This window comes from Emydura macquarii, unplaced genomic scaffold (assembly GCF_026122565.2).
Source record: "Emydura macquarii macquarii isolate MOO-44397 ecotype Brisbane River unplaced genomic scaffold, CSIRO-AGI_Emac_v2 contig_2676, whole genome shotgun sequence".
In the NCBI taxonomy this organism is placed as follows: domain Eukaryota; kingdom Metazoa; phylum Chordata; order Testudines; family Chelidae; genus Emydura; species Emydura macquarii.
The window spans coordinates 41,945,475-41,960,669 of record NW_027132813.1 but is presented as its reverse complement, the minus strand read 5'-3'; the positions used below and the strand labels follow the sequence as shown (position 1 = coordinate 41,960,669).

The 15,195-nt window shown below is 37.8% G+C and overlaps 1 protein-coding gene across 1 annotated transcript in view; it reads right to left on the bottom strand.

Annotated features, from left to right (window-relative positions):
• Nucleotides 1-13,789, bottom strand: part of KIF16B (kinesin family member 16B) — a 224,372-nt gene extending 210,583 nt beyond the window's left edge. Inside the window, exon 1 of the mRNA XM_067565282.1 lies at nt 13,377-13,789. Within this exon, the coding sequence (XP_067421383.1) occupies nt 13,377-13,423 (47 nt within the window). The 5' untranslated portion in view covers nt 13,424-13,789. The remainder of the gene's footprint in view (nt 1-13,376) is intronic.
• Between the last annotated feature and the right edge of the window lie 1,406 nt (nt 13,790-15,195).

Sequence of the window (15,195 nt, the reverse complement as noted above, 5' to 3'; positions counted from 1 at the left end):
TATTTCTTGAAAAAGAGTAAATCTCCCCAATATTCTTTTGGTGAAGCCTCACTCAAAGAAGTAATTTAGATTCCTTGTAATGTCCTCATGTTCCTCAGCAGCTCCCTTTATTCTTTGGTAGGTCAACAGACACACAGTTCTATTGTGGGTGGCATCTTCCTTCCTATAGACAAATAATTTCTTGTTACATTTTTTCTGACTATTTGCTCCTCAAATTCCTCCCTTAACCCTCTTAATTTCCACCTTGTATTTTTCAGCCACAGGTTTGGCTCCTTCCTGTTGGCTTCCCATTTCTGAAGTACATGTTGGACTCAAAAAAAGCTCTTGAACCTTGCCATTTAACCTTGCCATTAACATACATGGTGTTGTTTTTCTTCTCATTGCCTTCTTGCTTTGTTGTTGTCTTTTTTAGGAGGTGGAAGTATGCATATGTTCTGTAAGACTATTATGGTTGCTTAAGTATCCTCCATGTTGAATCCAAGGATTTTGGTTTCTCTACATTCAAACTTAATGACTTCTTAACCAGCTTCTTCACCTTTTTAAAAATTCTCCTTTGTAAAATTTAATGTTACACTGCTATATTTTTACACAGCACTCCTCCAGAGTTGAACGTAATATAGTTATTAGTGACTCAACTATAGTTACTTCTTGAACCACTTCTATGCATCACTTTGGACTTCATCAAAAACAGCTTTTCCTCTTGGGTGCTCAGAACTAGACCCAGGTCTCCACTATAGATTTATATCAATATAACTACCTCGCTCAGGGATGTGAAAAATCAATCAACACCCCTGAGTGATGTAGTTATATCGACCTAACGCCCAGTGTAGATAACGCTACGTCAGCAGGAGAGCTTCTCCCATCAATATAGCTACTGCCTCTCGCAGAGGTGGATTAACTACACCACCAGAAGAAGCTCTCCCGTCAGTACAGGAGCATCTTCACTTAAGGGCTACAGCAGTGCAGCAGAATCAATGCAGCTGTTGCTAGATGTTACAAAAACAAGACAATTAAAGGTGTCCAACTATGACATTTGACCAGTTTATATGCAGGTAGCTGAAGTCACTCATTAGTACACTTTTATTATACTGAACTGCCTCTTTGAAGTCCCTCAACATTATGTTGTCAAAATTATTTTCCTGATCAGGCGGCTAGTAGTATAACCTTAGCCTATACTTGAATTTTTAGAACTTATGATGTCTATCCATATCCAAACAGAGTCACAAGTCATTACAATTCTATTTGTAAAACTAAAATATTCCATGAACCCCATCTCTAGGACCTTCCTGCATAGTTTATAGTCCTATATTACATTATCTTATAGATTTTCATATTTCCATAACGTTTCAGTAATTCCTGTTACGTTAAGATTCTCTTTCATTGTCAAATATTCTACTTCATCTCTGAAATGAAGATACTCTCCTTTCAGACAGTTGGGTCTTTCCCCAAGATAAGAAAAGCAGAGAAAAGAAAAGATCAGGGAAGCCAGTTCTGAGATGGATTTATTCTATGCTGTCCATGTATGCCAACTTGAAAAATAACTGTCTATCTGTTCAGCAACTCTGGGCTCAAGATTCTGTACCTGGGCTTTGAAAGCTATATTCTGCACTATATATCAGTTGATCACAAGTACTGGTAATTGTATACTACACCCTCAGTGCAGTAAACTAGATAGTTCTCACCTTGATTAAACTCATGTTGGTCTTCTACCTCCATAGTTTACTCTGACTTGTTAGTGGGTTATCTTAAATTTAGAGATAATTTAAACAAACTACTTTAACAGTGTCTTTAAGGTTGAGCACTTTCCCTGAACTAACCTATGAGACCACATATTCCTTCCCATCTCTCTTCAGGTGTGATATATACAAGAAGTCTGGCTTGAAGGGCAGATGGGGTTATCTAGCACTTATAAAAATGTATATGTAAAAATAATTTAAACATCTGAAAATGTAAATATGTCTATATAAAAATTATAATTGTATCCCCTCTTCCTGCACCCTTCCTATGTCACTTGTGTTTTTAGATTATAAACTCTTTTGGGCAAAGACCACATCTTCATAAAGCAGTTGATCAAAGCCTCTGGCTATTACTATGATACAAATATTGAATGATAACTTTAGTCAATTAGCAAATTAAGTAAGCTGCATATCCTCTTGTGCTCAGTCTTTCAGAGCTTCACTGTTTCTGGAGCTTCTCTCATCTTGAGAATATCCTCTCAATAGCTATGTGCCTCTGTTTTTATAACTAACCAGTACAAAAAACAAGGACAAACAGCTTGCCCTACCTGTAACTCATTCTTTTCAAATACTCAGACTTTAGAGGCCAGTTCAAGGAGTGTAGTTGTATTAACTGCCACAACTGTAACTACTTTAACAACTTTTTAAATATTTATTTTAAAGATTATGGTCTAAATCTCAAAATTAGTGTTAATTTCAAAGCAAATCTTAACAGACTGACAGATTCTCTCTCTCACTCTCTGGTCCACCAAGGGAATTACAATCTAATGATTCACTATCTTTTCCTGGGATGGCTGCAGGGAGTTTGCAGTGAGGCGTGGAGGTTTCAGTACATTTTGTAATTCACAATTTTATTTACATAAGACACCCAGGCATTTCAAAAGCGTGTTAAACTAAAATCACTAAATAAATGCATTAACACTTACATGTTAATGTAAGCCACTACAAAATAAATAGTTTAAAACATTCTTCATACTGAAGAGTCAAACAGTTTAGCCTCCATAAACTTAACTAAGTTTGCTCCACACATTCCCACACTGCCACTCTGGCTCCAGTCACAATGAAACTGGAAGCTCTTTGTTCTTTAATGCTACATAGGAGAATGGAGGAAACAGGGCAGTAATTGAGATAATCGTTTATTGTGCTTGAAAAATATGAAGCATGAGCATTAAAAAAATTGAAAAGCTCAGGAAAACAAGCATATGTAAATAGAGGCATCCTGTACTTCCATACTGTATGCAAGTTTAACAGCCAGCCCAACCATTCAATTAAAGGACCACAAAATTTAGCCTATTGGTGCTAGGAGCTCCATCCTGCTCAATTTCAATCAACAGTTTTCCCATTAACTTAAATGAAAGTAGGATCAAGTCCTAGCTGTAGGACTCTCCCTTTCCGTTTGCGCACACACAAATGGCACAAAATTTTTTAAGATACTGTACCCAGCGTGCTGGGTGTCCAGCATTTGCATTGATCTGTGCACACATCACATTACAAGAAGACACAGAATTATATGGAAGTCAGAGATAGTAAGCTACTTATAAAGTCATCTAGTTCTAGTCTACCTCCTTGCTCATGCAAGATTATCCCCTACAGTGTTTAAAAATATTTTAATCAAAGAGCTTTAAATTCTCCAACTAACTAAGCTTTCAACACTTCCCTTGAGAGACTATTCTACAGTCTAAAGAAACGCATTTCTTTATATGCAGTTTAAATGTCCTTTATTAATGTCATCCCATTGCTCCTAAGATAAGGAGCTATAACTAAATAATTAATTCCTCTTCTTCCTTTACACCCTTCAAATAATTATAGACTCAAGACTTCTAATCTTTGCTGGCGTAGAATGCCTTTATAAAAGTTACACATTTAGTTCAATCTTTTCTCTCAAATCAATCTCTTTAGTCACTTTTATTGCTCTTTTAATGCCCTCTCATTGGTAAATATTTTTCAACTAATGAGGTGCCCAGAACTGAGCACAATATTCATGGTACACTCACACAGGAGCCACATAAAAAGGAATCTTCGCGTTTGATGATGAGATGCGTTCATGCATGGAAGCCAAAAAATGCATTGCCCTTTACTGTGGCTATATCACAGAATCCCATGTTCTAAATAGCAAACCTTCAACAAGCACCATGTAGAGGGAAAAAAACATATCAGGATGCTTGATGAAAGACCACTAGCTTTAGTGCTTGTCAGATGAGAGACACAAGGGAAATTCATACACCAGAACTCCAGAGGATGGCAATCATTAGGCAGTGCCCCCAGCTCCATCCTGCTGCAGAATTGTTGACACTGACATCTCTTTTTCTTATGAAGTCCAGTGAGCATGCCACTATCTGATGACTTGTTGCAACATATTCTGTTTTATCCTTGGGAGATTTTGACTTGCTGTTTCTCCAGTTCTCAGCCTAATATGTTTTCCATTGTCCAACCATGCCAGAAGAGAGACAGGAGGCAATGAATGTGGTTTAATTAGGCTGCAACTTTATTCACTTAAAATATCTGGGAATACCCAACAACAAGTTGTACAGTGCAGATCAATCATCCTTTCTTTAATTGTTTCCACATAATCCCCCAACCAAGTCCCAACAATCTTGCTGCTGAGACCTCACCAACTCTTCTCTCATATGGGGTGAAAAGAGCCTATAAAAGGAGGGTAGTTGGTGGTCCGCTGTACAGTATGCAGGAACCCCAAACTCCCCTGCCTCCCCAACTCAGCTCCCTTAGGGGATGCTTTCCTTCAAATCCTTTTCTAATCCTTTTTATCCGACAAACATATCCCTTCCATACCAAGTACCAGTACTAGACATCAGCCATAAGATGGCACCAGCAAAATGTTTCACTGCCTCTCCCTCACCAGGTTCCCAGATATTCATTGTTTTGTTTTTTATTAAACGGAGGTGAATGATATTTGCAACAAGTGTTTGTTCCCCGGCTTCCAAAGAGTGTACAGGAGGCATCAGCTGCTCCCTCCCATGCCCCTCCTTCCATACAGCTCAGGATTGGCTCACTCCCTAGGTCCAAGTGTGAACTGCACAATGATGTGGAAATCCCTCCTGTGAGCCCTATATACAATACTGTGCGCACCAGTTCATACCACCTCACAGTTGGCCTATTTGTATGATCCTGAAAGTGGAAATACAAGAAAATATCCTGATTCCTGGGACATTTTGACCTGCTGTTTCTCCAGTTCTCAGCCTAGCACTGTGTTTCATTCTGTCCCTTAACTTTAGAACAGCTTCCAATTTAATCAGCCAAGTCCACTTCCTCTTTAAGTCTTTTCCTTGATGTAACCTTCCAACAATCTCCTCCATGTTGTCAACGTCCCCTACAAAATCTGCATATAAAATTGCATCTTTAGCTTGGTATGTGCCTGTCTGAATGTGATTTAAACTCTGAGCCAGGGACAATGTTTTGTGTTTGCAAAGTTCCACATACAACATTCCATCAATACCAGTTATTAAAATGAAGTGTGTAAAGTCATTTTTTGCTTTTAACAGGACACTAAAGATGTCCTGCTTTATTCCAAAAGATTCTCAGTGAAATTACTTTAATATCTTTATATTCAAAAGTTAATAGATGAGAAGCAGAAATTTACTTTATACAGAGGAGAAAGTGTTCTCACTCACATTACTTATTTACAAAGTTAGCGGTTGCCAATTCTTAAAATAGAACATGGGTATTTCTCAAAGTTACAGCCTATTCCATGAAGGAAACAGGAAAAAACAGGGTTAAAGTGAAGTAGCATTACTATTGAGTAACAGGCTGCCATAGTAAAACATTTAATGGCCATTCAAATGTGTTATATATTAATTAAAAAAAAATAAGTCCAATAAATTCTCTCTTAGGAAAAGAAAAAATAAGTATACACCACAAACCATATGGTTCATATTTGTCCAAATAGTCCAAATATTTAAAATAATTTTTCTTAAGTTACAATCCAAAAATCTGATCTCCTCTAAAAGCACAAATGTCATGGAGAAAATTTTAAAACTCTATTTAAAGCCTGGGTATTTGTTAGTCTGGTTGAAAACCTGATAAACCAAAGTGCCAATGGCTTCCCTACCTCTCAAAGATCACCTCTTTAATTCAAATAAGTTCTGTTTTTTATACTTCAGTAGTTGATCCTCTCTATGGACTAGATTTAACTGATGTAGAAATTGACATCTTAAGTTCTTTCAGTTTGTTACTAGTAAGATGTACTCAATCTTTTCATTTTAAAAACGTTAAAGACTCAAGAGTGTTGAGAAACAGTTGAATGTGGTGTTATGAGTTTATAGGTTTACATCACAGAAAATGATTAGTCACTATCTAATGTCACTCCTAAGAATGACACTTCCATTCATTTATGCTAGAAGCTAAGAGATCAGAGTAACCTATTCCAAAATATCCTAAGCAACTGTAACAAACTGACAGAGTTCCAAAACTAGTGCACTAATAAAAGGTATCAGTGAACAAATATATGCACAATGGAATTTAAGGGGCCAGATCTTCACCTGTTTCAAGTTGTCATATGTCCATTGACTTCAACTGAGCTATGACAATCTACACAAGCTGAGGATCTAGCCTGTTGTGAATGACTTATTATGAGAAGGTGGGAGCAACCTTCAAAAACTCTTCTTGCCCAAGTAATTCTCCTCCCTACCTCCATCCCACATACCCACCATCATAAAAAAGTTAAGCCTAGCAGTAGCAAGTTCTATGGTTGGCAAGAAGATTGTGTGTGAGCAAGTAAGAACATGTGACTATATAATTCACAAGTGCACCTACCGATTACACTGGTAACAAAATGTTACCTAGATCTAAAGAAAAAGTTAAATTCTAGGGCCTATGAATAGCACATAGAATTCTGAAATCAGGGCTGAAACTCTCCAGCAAAATTACATATTTTCAAGTGTTTTGCTTCCCAAGGATTTTGCTTGGATTGCTGAAGAATTTAAATGTCCAAACGTTTCAAGTTTAACATACTGGTCACTATACCCATACAGTACAAGTCATACAATACAGGCTGTCGAGTGAGTCTTCTAATGGAGCAGTGAAATGAGACTCAAGATATAAAAAGGACAGATTCAGTTATTACGGATTACAAAATCAAATTTGTTTTAAAAAAAGTATGTGCTCTAAATGCAGTGTTTAGAACAGCCAAGTGTGGAACTAGGTTTTGCTCAAATATAAGAAATCCTAATAAATAATCTGAGCAAGAGCTGATCCAAAGTACTAAAAGGTGGGTCAATAAACAAAGTGACCAAAATGCAAGCACCGGGTATTATTCTGAACATGCAGTAGGTAATAAGTCTAAATTCATGCAGAGCACCTAGACATAAACTTAGCACATTTTATTAGGAGGAGGACAGGGAGGAGGAACCTGTTCATTGTGCCTTCGAGAGGAGTGAATGTCTTAACTATGACTTCTAGTTCTTCCATTATGAGAAACCAATATTTTTCCATGTAGTATGTGGTGTTGACTTTTTCATAATAGTCTTCATGTAAATTTATTTAAAGTTCTTTTTTCTTTTTTTTTTTTTAAATAAATGTGATAGCATATCATGCTAGATGAGAAACTAAGATGCAGCTGTCTATGCTATAAAGGTACAATGGACTAACATTTACTTTCTACATGGGCAAACCACCAAGTTTAAAAGATATATATTATGTATGTATATGTTTATGCATGGCTTAAAAAACCACTGTGGCTGCACTAAGCTGTAACAGTTCATCTGACCAATGTTGTTGGGGCTAAATTATGTTTAAAAAATAAATTAGTGCACTTAAAATATGATTTGGCTCCAAACAGAGTGCCAAAAACTGTATTAGAACCCAGCACAGTTCAACTATACTTTCAGAAACATGAATTTCTTTAATACCCGTTGCTTTTACTATATTACATACTAATCTCATTTTTTATGCTTCACTATCTTGGCTCCTTGTGTAGTACACATACATGTTGCAATACAGTTGTTCACTTCTATTTACTAACTTTTTTTAAAAATAAGTTAAAAGCTCAGCAAGACTATTATAAGTTAGTTTACAAATCAACAGAATTTTTATTTTAGATCTTCCATTCCCTATTATTACCAGTGCTTTAATTGGATCCCAAGAGTCATATCATGCTTTCCATCTGCCTGCACAACTCCAGCTGATATCAAGATGTGCATCTTGATTAAGGGCATAAAAATTGATGACTTTTGAAAAATAAAGTAAAATGAATACGTTGTCAAAAATTAAGTAATCAGAGAAAAGATATGTGCTCATCTTAAAATGGTAGTCAGTTTCTTTAAATTCTTCAACATTAAATGAGCCATTGAATGAAAATGTCCATTGAAATAGAAGAGCAGAAAACCAGTGAGTACAACAATCTTGACATTTTCAGTAGCACTGTTGCTGAAGTGTAGCAGTGAGGATCATTTAAATCTGTGTTCCAGGCTTCTTCAATACCAGGTTCATTCAGAAGCAGTGGATCATATTTGGGATGTTGAGTATAAACAAAGATGATTGTGCAGTTATACCATAAAAACAGATGGAAGGCAGAAAAGTTGGTAAGAGAATTGCCTCCTTTTGTGCTAAAATTATTGCCTTCATTGTAGCATAAAATGAGTAATAAAAAGTACTGACATGTTTTGTCTTGGATATATTTCTCCAGAAAGATTTAAACTTGCAAGTTCACTATTAGTTGAAAGTATAGAAATAGTGGGGAGGAGGAGGAGAAGAGAGGGGAAGGAACAAAACAAACAACTAAAAGATTCACAACTGATATTAATGCAAGACGGTCGGGTAACTTCATAAATTTGACCAACAATGGCTAAAAGCATCCCAACATGGGAAGAATGTATTTTTAATTATAATTATACTTTTAATTATACTGATTCAAAGTCAAAAGAAAACCACATAACATTGTGTCCAACTTGCTCAAGATGCTATCCAACAATGTAGAGAGCTCTCTGCTATTTTCTCAGGCAACAAAAATAAAAGGAAGAGCTGAGAGAACTTCTAAGGCACAGCATCCTAAAATTCTAATGTTTGACATATTTTTAAAAACTTGCTCAGAAAGAAATGGAACTTAAACAGTCCCAAAGCACACAGTGAGCATTCAAAAATTCTTCCATGACTACTATCAAACTCATGGCCGGTTATTTGGAAACAAAAGATTGACGCCCAACTTCCCAATGACATATGAAGGACCTCTCAAGAAGGTTTCATCTCTACATTTGCATCCAACTACATAAGTAGAGGGATGTTTGCATTTACCACAAGGAAAACTTTGATCAAACATAGCATGCATTTTACACAACAAGGGACCCTAGATAGGCATTAAGCTTATAAAAAGCAGGAGGTTACTTATTGACAATGCTACTGTTGCAATCTCAGTGGAAATATAGTTCTATGTAATTAAAGAAATGGACCACCACAAAAGACAAATCCAAGAACAATTCAGTGCTTTTATGTTTCCACTGTTTAGTCCATTGAGTCCAAAAACAAAGGACATAAATTAAACTCAAAACATGAAGAGGCTGAAACATAACTGATGAAAAACAATCCTGAGCACCTCCCTCCAAATTTCTACCCAAATCTAGGTTTCCAATGTTTCCATAATTTTAAAGATACAGTGTTATATCATGAAATCTTTTGATACTGAAAACTCAGAAAAACTAACTCTGCAGATGTTTTCCTTTGAGGGGGAAGGAGAACAATAATTGTCATAAATCAAATATTATACCAATGTTCTTCTAATGAATCAAAAGATGTGCCTACCTGTAAAACCAATACCACTTCATATTATTAAAAGTGGAAGATTCGGACTGCCTTTTCACTATTTATGTATTCCTCTTTGTTCAGTTAGGTCAATAAAAACACTGTGGTTACTTTGGTTCTCACAAACCAGTGCAATGGTGCAAAGAATATTTATATACAAAACGAGCTGTTTCAATTGAGTTGTTTTCAAGTAATTTCATTTCTATTTTTAAGTGTTTCTAAATAGTTATTTTTAAAGACAACATGATATTACTCCTAAATTGCCCACTGTTCTTTTAAAACAGATTTACAAAGAAAAGGAACATTATATAATGGGTGTCAATATGTTGACCATTGAGAAAGAAGTCAAGAGCCACTCTACAGGACTCCCTGTTTAAAGTCAAAGTAGTTACTCAGATCCAATAGCCATTGCCAGGTGGTTGATTAGGGGGTCTCTGGACTTTATGGGGCAACAGATGGGATGTGAATAAATAAAAAAGTACAGGGAAAGTACAACCAGAACATCAACAAGAGGTTCTGAAGAGGTGCTACAACCTAGCATAACTGCAAATAAAGCACTGTTCCACAGAATGACAGTCACTCGTTATCAAGCTATTTTATATTGCCATGAATTTTTTTTAGCACAGACCTAAAGGTTGCCGTCACAATACAATACTAACTACATTTGTCCCTCTTCATTTCCACAAAATTACATACACATGTTTAAGAGAGAAAAATGAAGATTTCATGGAGTGTGACTATACTGTTTGGTAACTACATGACCTCACACTTGCAGTTTGGTTTCAAAGAGATAATTTGTTTAGCTCCTAAACCTGCTCTACCTACCACACTATTATTGGCAAGAGAGACGCTGAATCACAGTTTTGTCAGAAATCCTTCTTACAGATGATACAATTTTGGATGTGAATTATTTTTAGAGAGGTGCACAAGGAAGGAAAGAGGCAGACTACAGTGGTTTCCAAATGAATGTCCCCCTTTTGACGACAGATCAAAGACAGATGCCACTGACCAAAAACCACAGAAGGAAGGGAAGTCCATTAAAGTTAATCATCTATATGATGGAATAGCAAATTAAATTTAATAGAGTAATATGTTCCTTCCTAATGCTTGACTCGATCCAAAATGCATATGCACAACATATTATATAGTTAATGGGGTTCTTGCACTAATTTGCACATTTTTGTAATGGATAACCTACAAATATGGCCTACAAATTTAACGTATTAACATTGACACAGCACATTTAAATTCACCCAAATCCTAGAGTAACTTAAAAGCTTCTTTTAGAGAGAAACCCTCACCACTAGAACATTTAAAAACAGTTTATCTTTGGGGAAAAAACCTGATTTATTACAATAACTGTGAATGACTATGTACCTAAGCAGCATAAGTTCTACAATGTGTTTCTATCTTTCCCTTCAGTTGGTTTGTTACATGTAGAAAACAAATATCCAAGGAAAAATTAAAACAAGTTTTACAAAATTTTAGTAACTTCCAATTTAGTTTTGTTTTAATAATTCAGTATTCACGTCCATTTTCATATTTCACAATCACATTTAGTGCAAAACATTTTCTTTAATTACAATGTACTTGAAACTTTGCTGAAGTCTTACAACAGATATTTTTAAATAACCACACACTGTCCTGCCTGTTCTAATTACAAAATTACTTGAATTAAATAATTAAATAAGCTGCATAATATAATTAAACTTTAAAAAAAGATGTACTGAGCTTCATCTGCAAGAAGCTAATGAAAGTCTTTTTATATATATACTGTTCTTAGTTTAAAAAACCTAGGGGTACAATAAGGCTTCATTGACAAGTTTTTTTGGGGGGGTTTTTTTAAATTAAAAGAAAGGTCGCTTCATCCACCTATGACTATGTATTTGAGCAGCATAGCAGATGTGAAGAGTGTAACACCAGCTTAGGAAAGGACATAAAAGATATTATACTTAAATAAAGGTACAAGGGAAATTTATATGGACAAAATGTAATTATCCCATTTGGAATTTGGTTAATACATCAGGGCTAACTTCACTACTGTTATTAAGATTTCAGGATCTTGGGTTTACACCTAATCTCAAGGATAGCACCTCCAGTGGTGCAGCAGCCCATAAAACCACACTGGCTTCCGTACTGACAAAAAGAGAGTAGTGCCATTTTAATAAACTACCAACTTTCTGCTGAACCCTGGGTTTTCTCCCCTAGAAGTGTTGACCAAACTAAACCCTACAAGATGTGATGAGAACACAGTCTGATGTGGTATTTTTGATGTCAGTGAGGACTTGCCTACACTATAACTTCAATGCCCAATTCTGCAATTTACTGTGTACAGATTGCCTGCCTGGTTGAAGCAGTCTACAGGATCAATGTCTCAATTTGTAACCAGTTAATGGTCAGTACTCTCAGAAACCACAGCAGCTGGTCCTGTTGCCCTGGTTAGAAACCTAGGCTGGCACACGGCTGTCTTCCTATAAACAAGTTGTAACACTTTATTGCAGAGCATAAAAGAATCCATAACCATGTCTCTGTAAACTGGTGGGCTAGTTCTCTTTCCTGCTCGCTCTCTGAACCTTAAGACATCCCAGCACACCCGGCCTTACATACAAGCAGTGTTCCATTGGGAGCACATGGAAACAATCTGTTGCATCCACCTGTCATGTTTTATACTTAAATTATAAATTCTTTGAGACAGTGACTGTCTTCTCATTATGTATTTGTACAGTGCATAGTATAATGAGGCTCTGGTCCATGATTGGGACTCCTAGATGCTACCATAATACAAATAAATAATACTTTTTTCCATTGTTAAATGGTAAAAAAACAAAAACGCCCTTTTACCAACCATCAAACACGCACATTGTACATCTTCCCCTATTGCAGACCAAGAGTAGCTAAATTTGTACTATGCAAAAGCACCTCTCATTAAAATAGGAAAAGCAGCTTGCAATACCCATGAGATCAACAAATAGTGTGTGTTGTTCTGCTTTCTTTTCATTCAGATGAAAGGAAGTGTGCTCAACAGTCTCTTGTCTCTCACCAGCCTAGTCACAATTCTGCAAACTTTCTTAAATTATAAAAGTTTCAGACTAACATATATAATTACTAATAACTTGAAAGACAAAGCTTTCAGCAAAGGATCCTGAAAAAACAATCCCTCTTTCATGCACAATGCAAAAATATTTCTCAGTCCACCAAAGGAAAAAGAGGAGGCAATCAATTTTGAAATATCTCTTGCAGTGTAGCATTTTACTGCATGTCAGAGACACTTAAAACGTTCAGACATCGGGTTTTTTTTTTTTTTTTTTTTTTACCATTTCTATAATTTTAATAACTTTTTTGAGCTCAGAAGTTCATGTCCACACAAACTTTTAAAACTTCCAGATACAGAAGCTGAAAGGTCAGGACCAACAAAATAGTACTAACAATTGTAATTAGTGTTTCAGGGGGGATGTAGCTCTGATGCCCGATACGATTTTTCCTGGGAATTGAAAGGAGAGAGCATTTTACAGAGAATTGTAAAGCAGTTTTCAGTGGTCTCACGCTGTGGGGATGAAGATTTTCTGCTCTGTTTCAATAAAACAGACTTCCTCACTGTTTGAAAACCTCATCCCAGCTGTACCAGCCCTGACCCAGCAGCCACCATGGAAAGAGGATAAAAGGGGATAATGACTGGCCCCAGCTGACCAGGGGATATAAGAAATCTCTGCCACACCCCAGCCGATAAGGACCACTCCGACCCCGATCCCGACCCCACAGCCCCGGGGGAGGAGCCAGCGCCCCCGTATCCCCGCGGGGCGGCGGCGGCGGCAGCAGGGCAGTCCCTCCCCTCGACCGTGCAGCCCTTACGAGGGAAATGAGCAGCCGGAAGCTGCTCTGCAAGGGACTCACCTGCGGTTCATGGGCCGGACGCGGACGGCCACCTTCACCGAAGCCATGGCTCATCCCTGCCCTGGCCCAGGGCTGCCCGCCCGTCCCGGCTGCCGGCGAGGGAAGGGGACAGGCCACATCCCCGGGCCCGCCTCCTCCGCTAGGCCATGCCACCGTCACCGCGGGCCGCCCGCCCGCCCCCACGCAGCCGCCCGAGTCACCGCTCCGGCCGGGCTAGCTCCTCCTGTTGTCACGGCAGCCACGGGGCAGCGAGCAACGGCGGGCTGATACGGCGCCAGCGCAGGGACAAACCGCTGCAGGACGCGTTGCTCCTCCCCTCTCCTGGCTGCCGGCCGGAGCCCCGCCCACTACACAGGGAGGGGGCGGGGCCTGCTGGGGCAGGGCGTGGGTTTGGAGAGCGAGAAGCCAGATCACCCGGTTCCCAGGCAGGGGCGCGTGAACACGACCAGTGTGAGGGAGGGACTCAGGACTTCCCTTCTCCCGCCCACACACAGACTGGGGCAGGTGCAGGTGCAGTCACTGGCCAGGCCTGCTCCTTTGGTTCCCCATGGGGTGGTGGCTTTAGCTGTTGTTTGCTTCTTTTAATTACAGGAAGGATGAACTCCAAAGAAAAACTGTAGGGTTTGTATGATCCCCTACAGCACCTAATCCCAAATTATGGAGTTACCCAGCTGCCCATAATTAAAGATCTGATGAACATGGCAGTAGAACAATAATCGCAGGCAGTTAAAAAAATATCCCAGATGATGACTTGACCCAAGAAGAGCTGGCAGTATTTTTTAACTTTGGAATGTGGTGAGAAGCAGGCTGTTTAGGTTCCCATCCATGCCCAGAAAAAAGCAGTGGGAGTCTTACTAAGAGGCTTTGGATCAGGCCTTTAATGCATAATAACCGGAGTATAAATTCTGGTATAATGCTAGGAAGTAAGGACATGAAGAGGAGCCCCATCCTGCTCACAGTGAAGACAATGGGAAAATGCCACATAATGCAGAGTTGTCAACTCTTGCAAATATATTGGAAATAGAGTAATAGGATTTTGGCCTCTGTTGCTGGCAGTCTTTCAATAATGCAAAAATGTTTAAAAGACTGTCTTTGTACAGTGCCTAGTGGAGCCCTTCTAAGTGCTCCCATAACACAAACACATTATTAATAATGATTAATAATAAAATTATTATTATTAATAGATCAAACCAAATGCTGAGATCTCACAAAGGATCAGTGGTTTTCTTTGTGGAATTGAGGGATCGTGCTTGTAGATCAATTTGCAGAAATGGGACATGAAAGTGGGCACTTCTTTTATTGGTTTGTTTAAACGTGCCATCACTTTTGGTTTCAAAGCTTGCTTCTCATATGGAGGGTTTCCAGGCATATCTCATTAATACATGTAAAAATTTGTCACTTAATTCCCTCCCCCACATATAACAGAAATTGGAATCATTAACAAGAAAAATGAGGGACTTCCACACCTCTGTGGGTTTGCAAATTTCATTTTGTTTGACTGCAAATGTGATAATACGTCACAATTTATAAGGGCTAGAAACCATTTTTAAAAAACCCCAAGAAAGATTCTGTTAGCTTGCAGAACATGGATTTAGATTTCCCTAAATCAATTAAAATTAATATTTTACATATATATATTATTCATATAATTACCAAAAATATGAAGTATAAACTACAAATAAAGTCATTCATCACATTACAGTTGTTTTTTAAAAACATAAATACACAATGTCATGTGATAATCGGTAAAATCCTGACCCTAATTAACTCAATGAGAGTTTTGCCATTGACTTCAATAGGGTGAGGATTTCACTCAGTG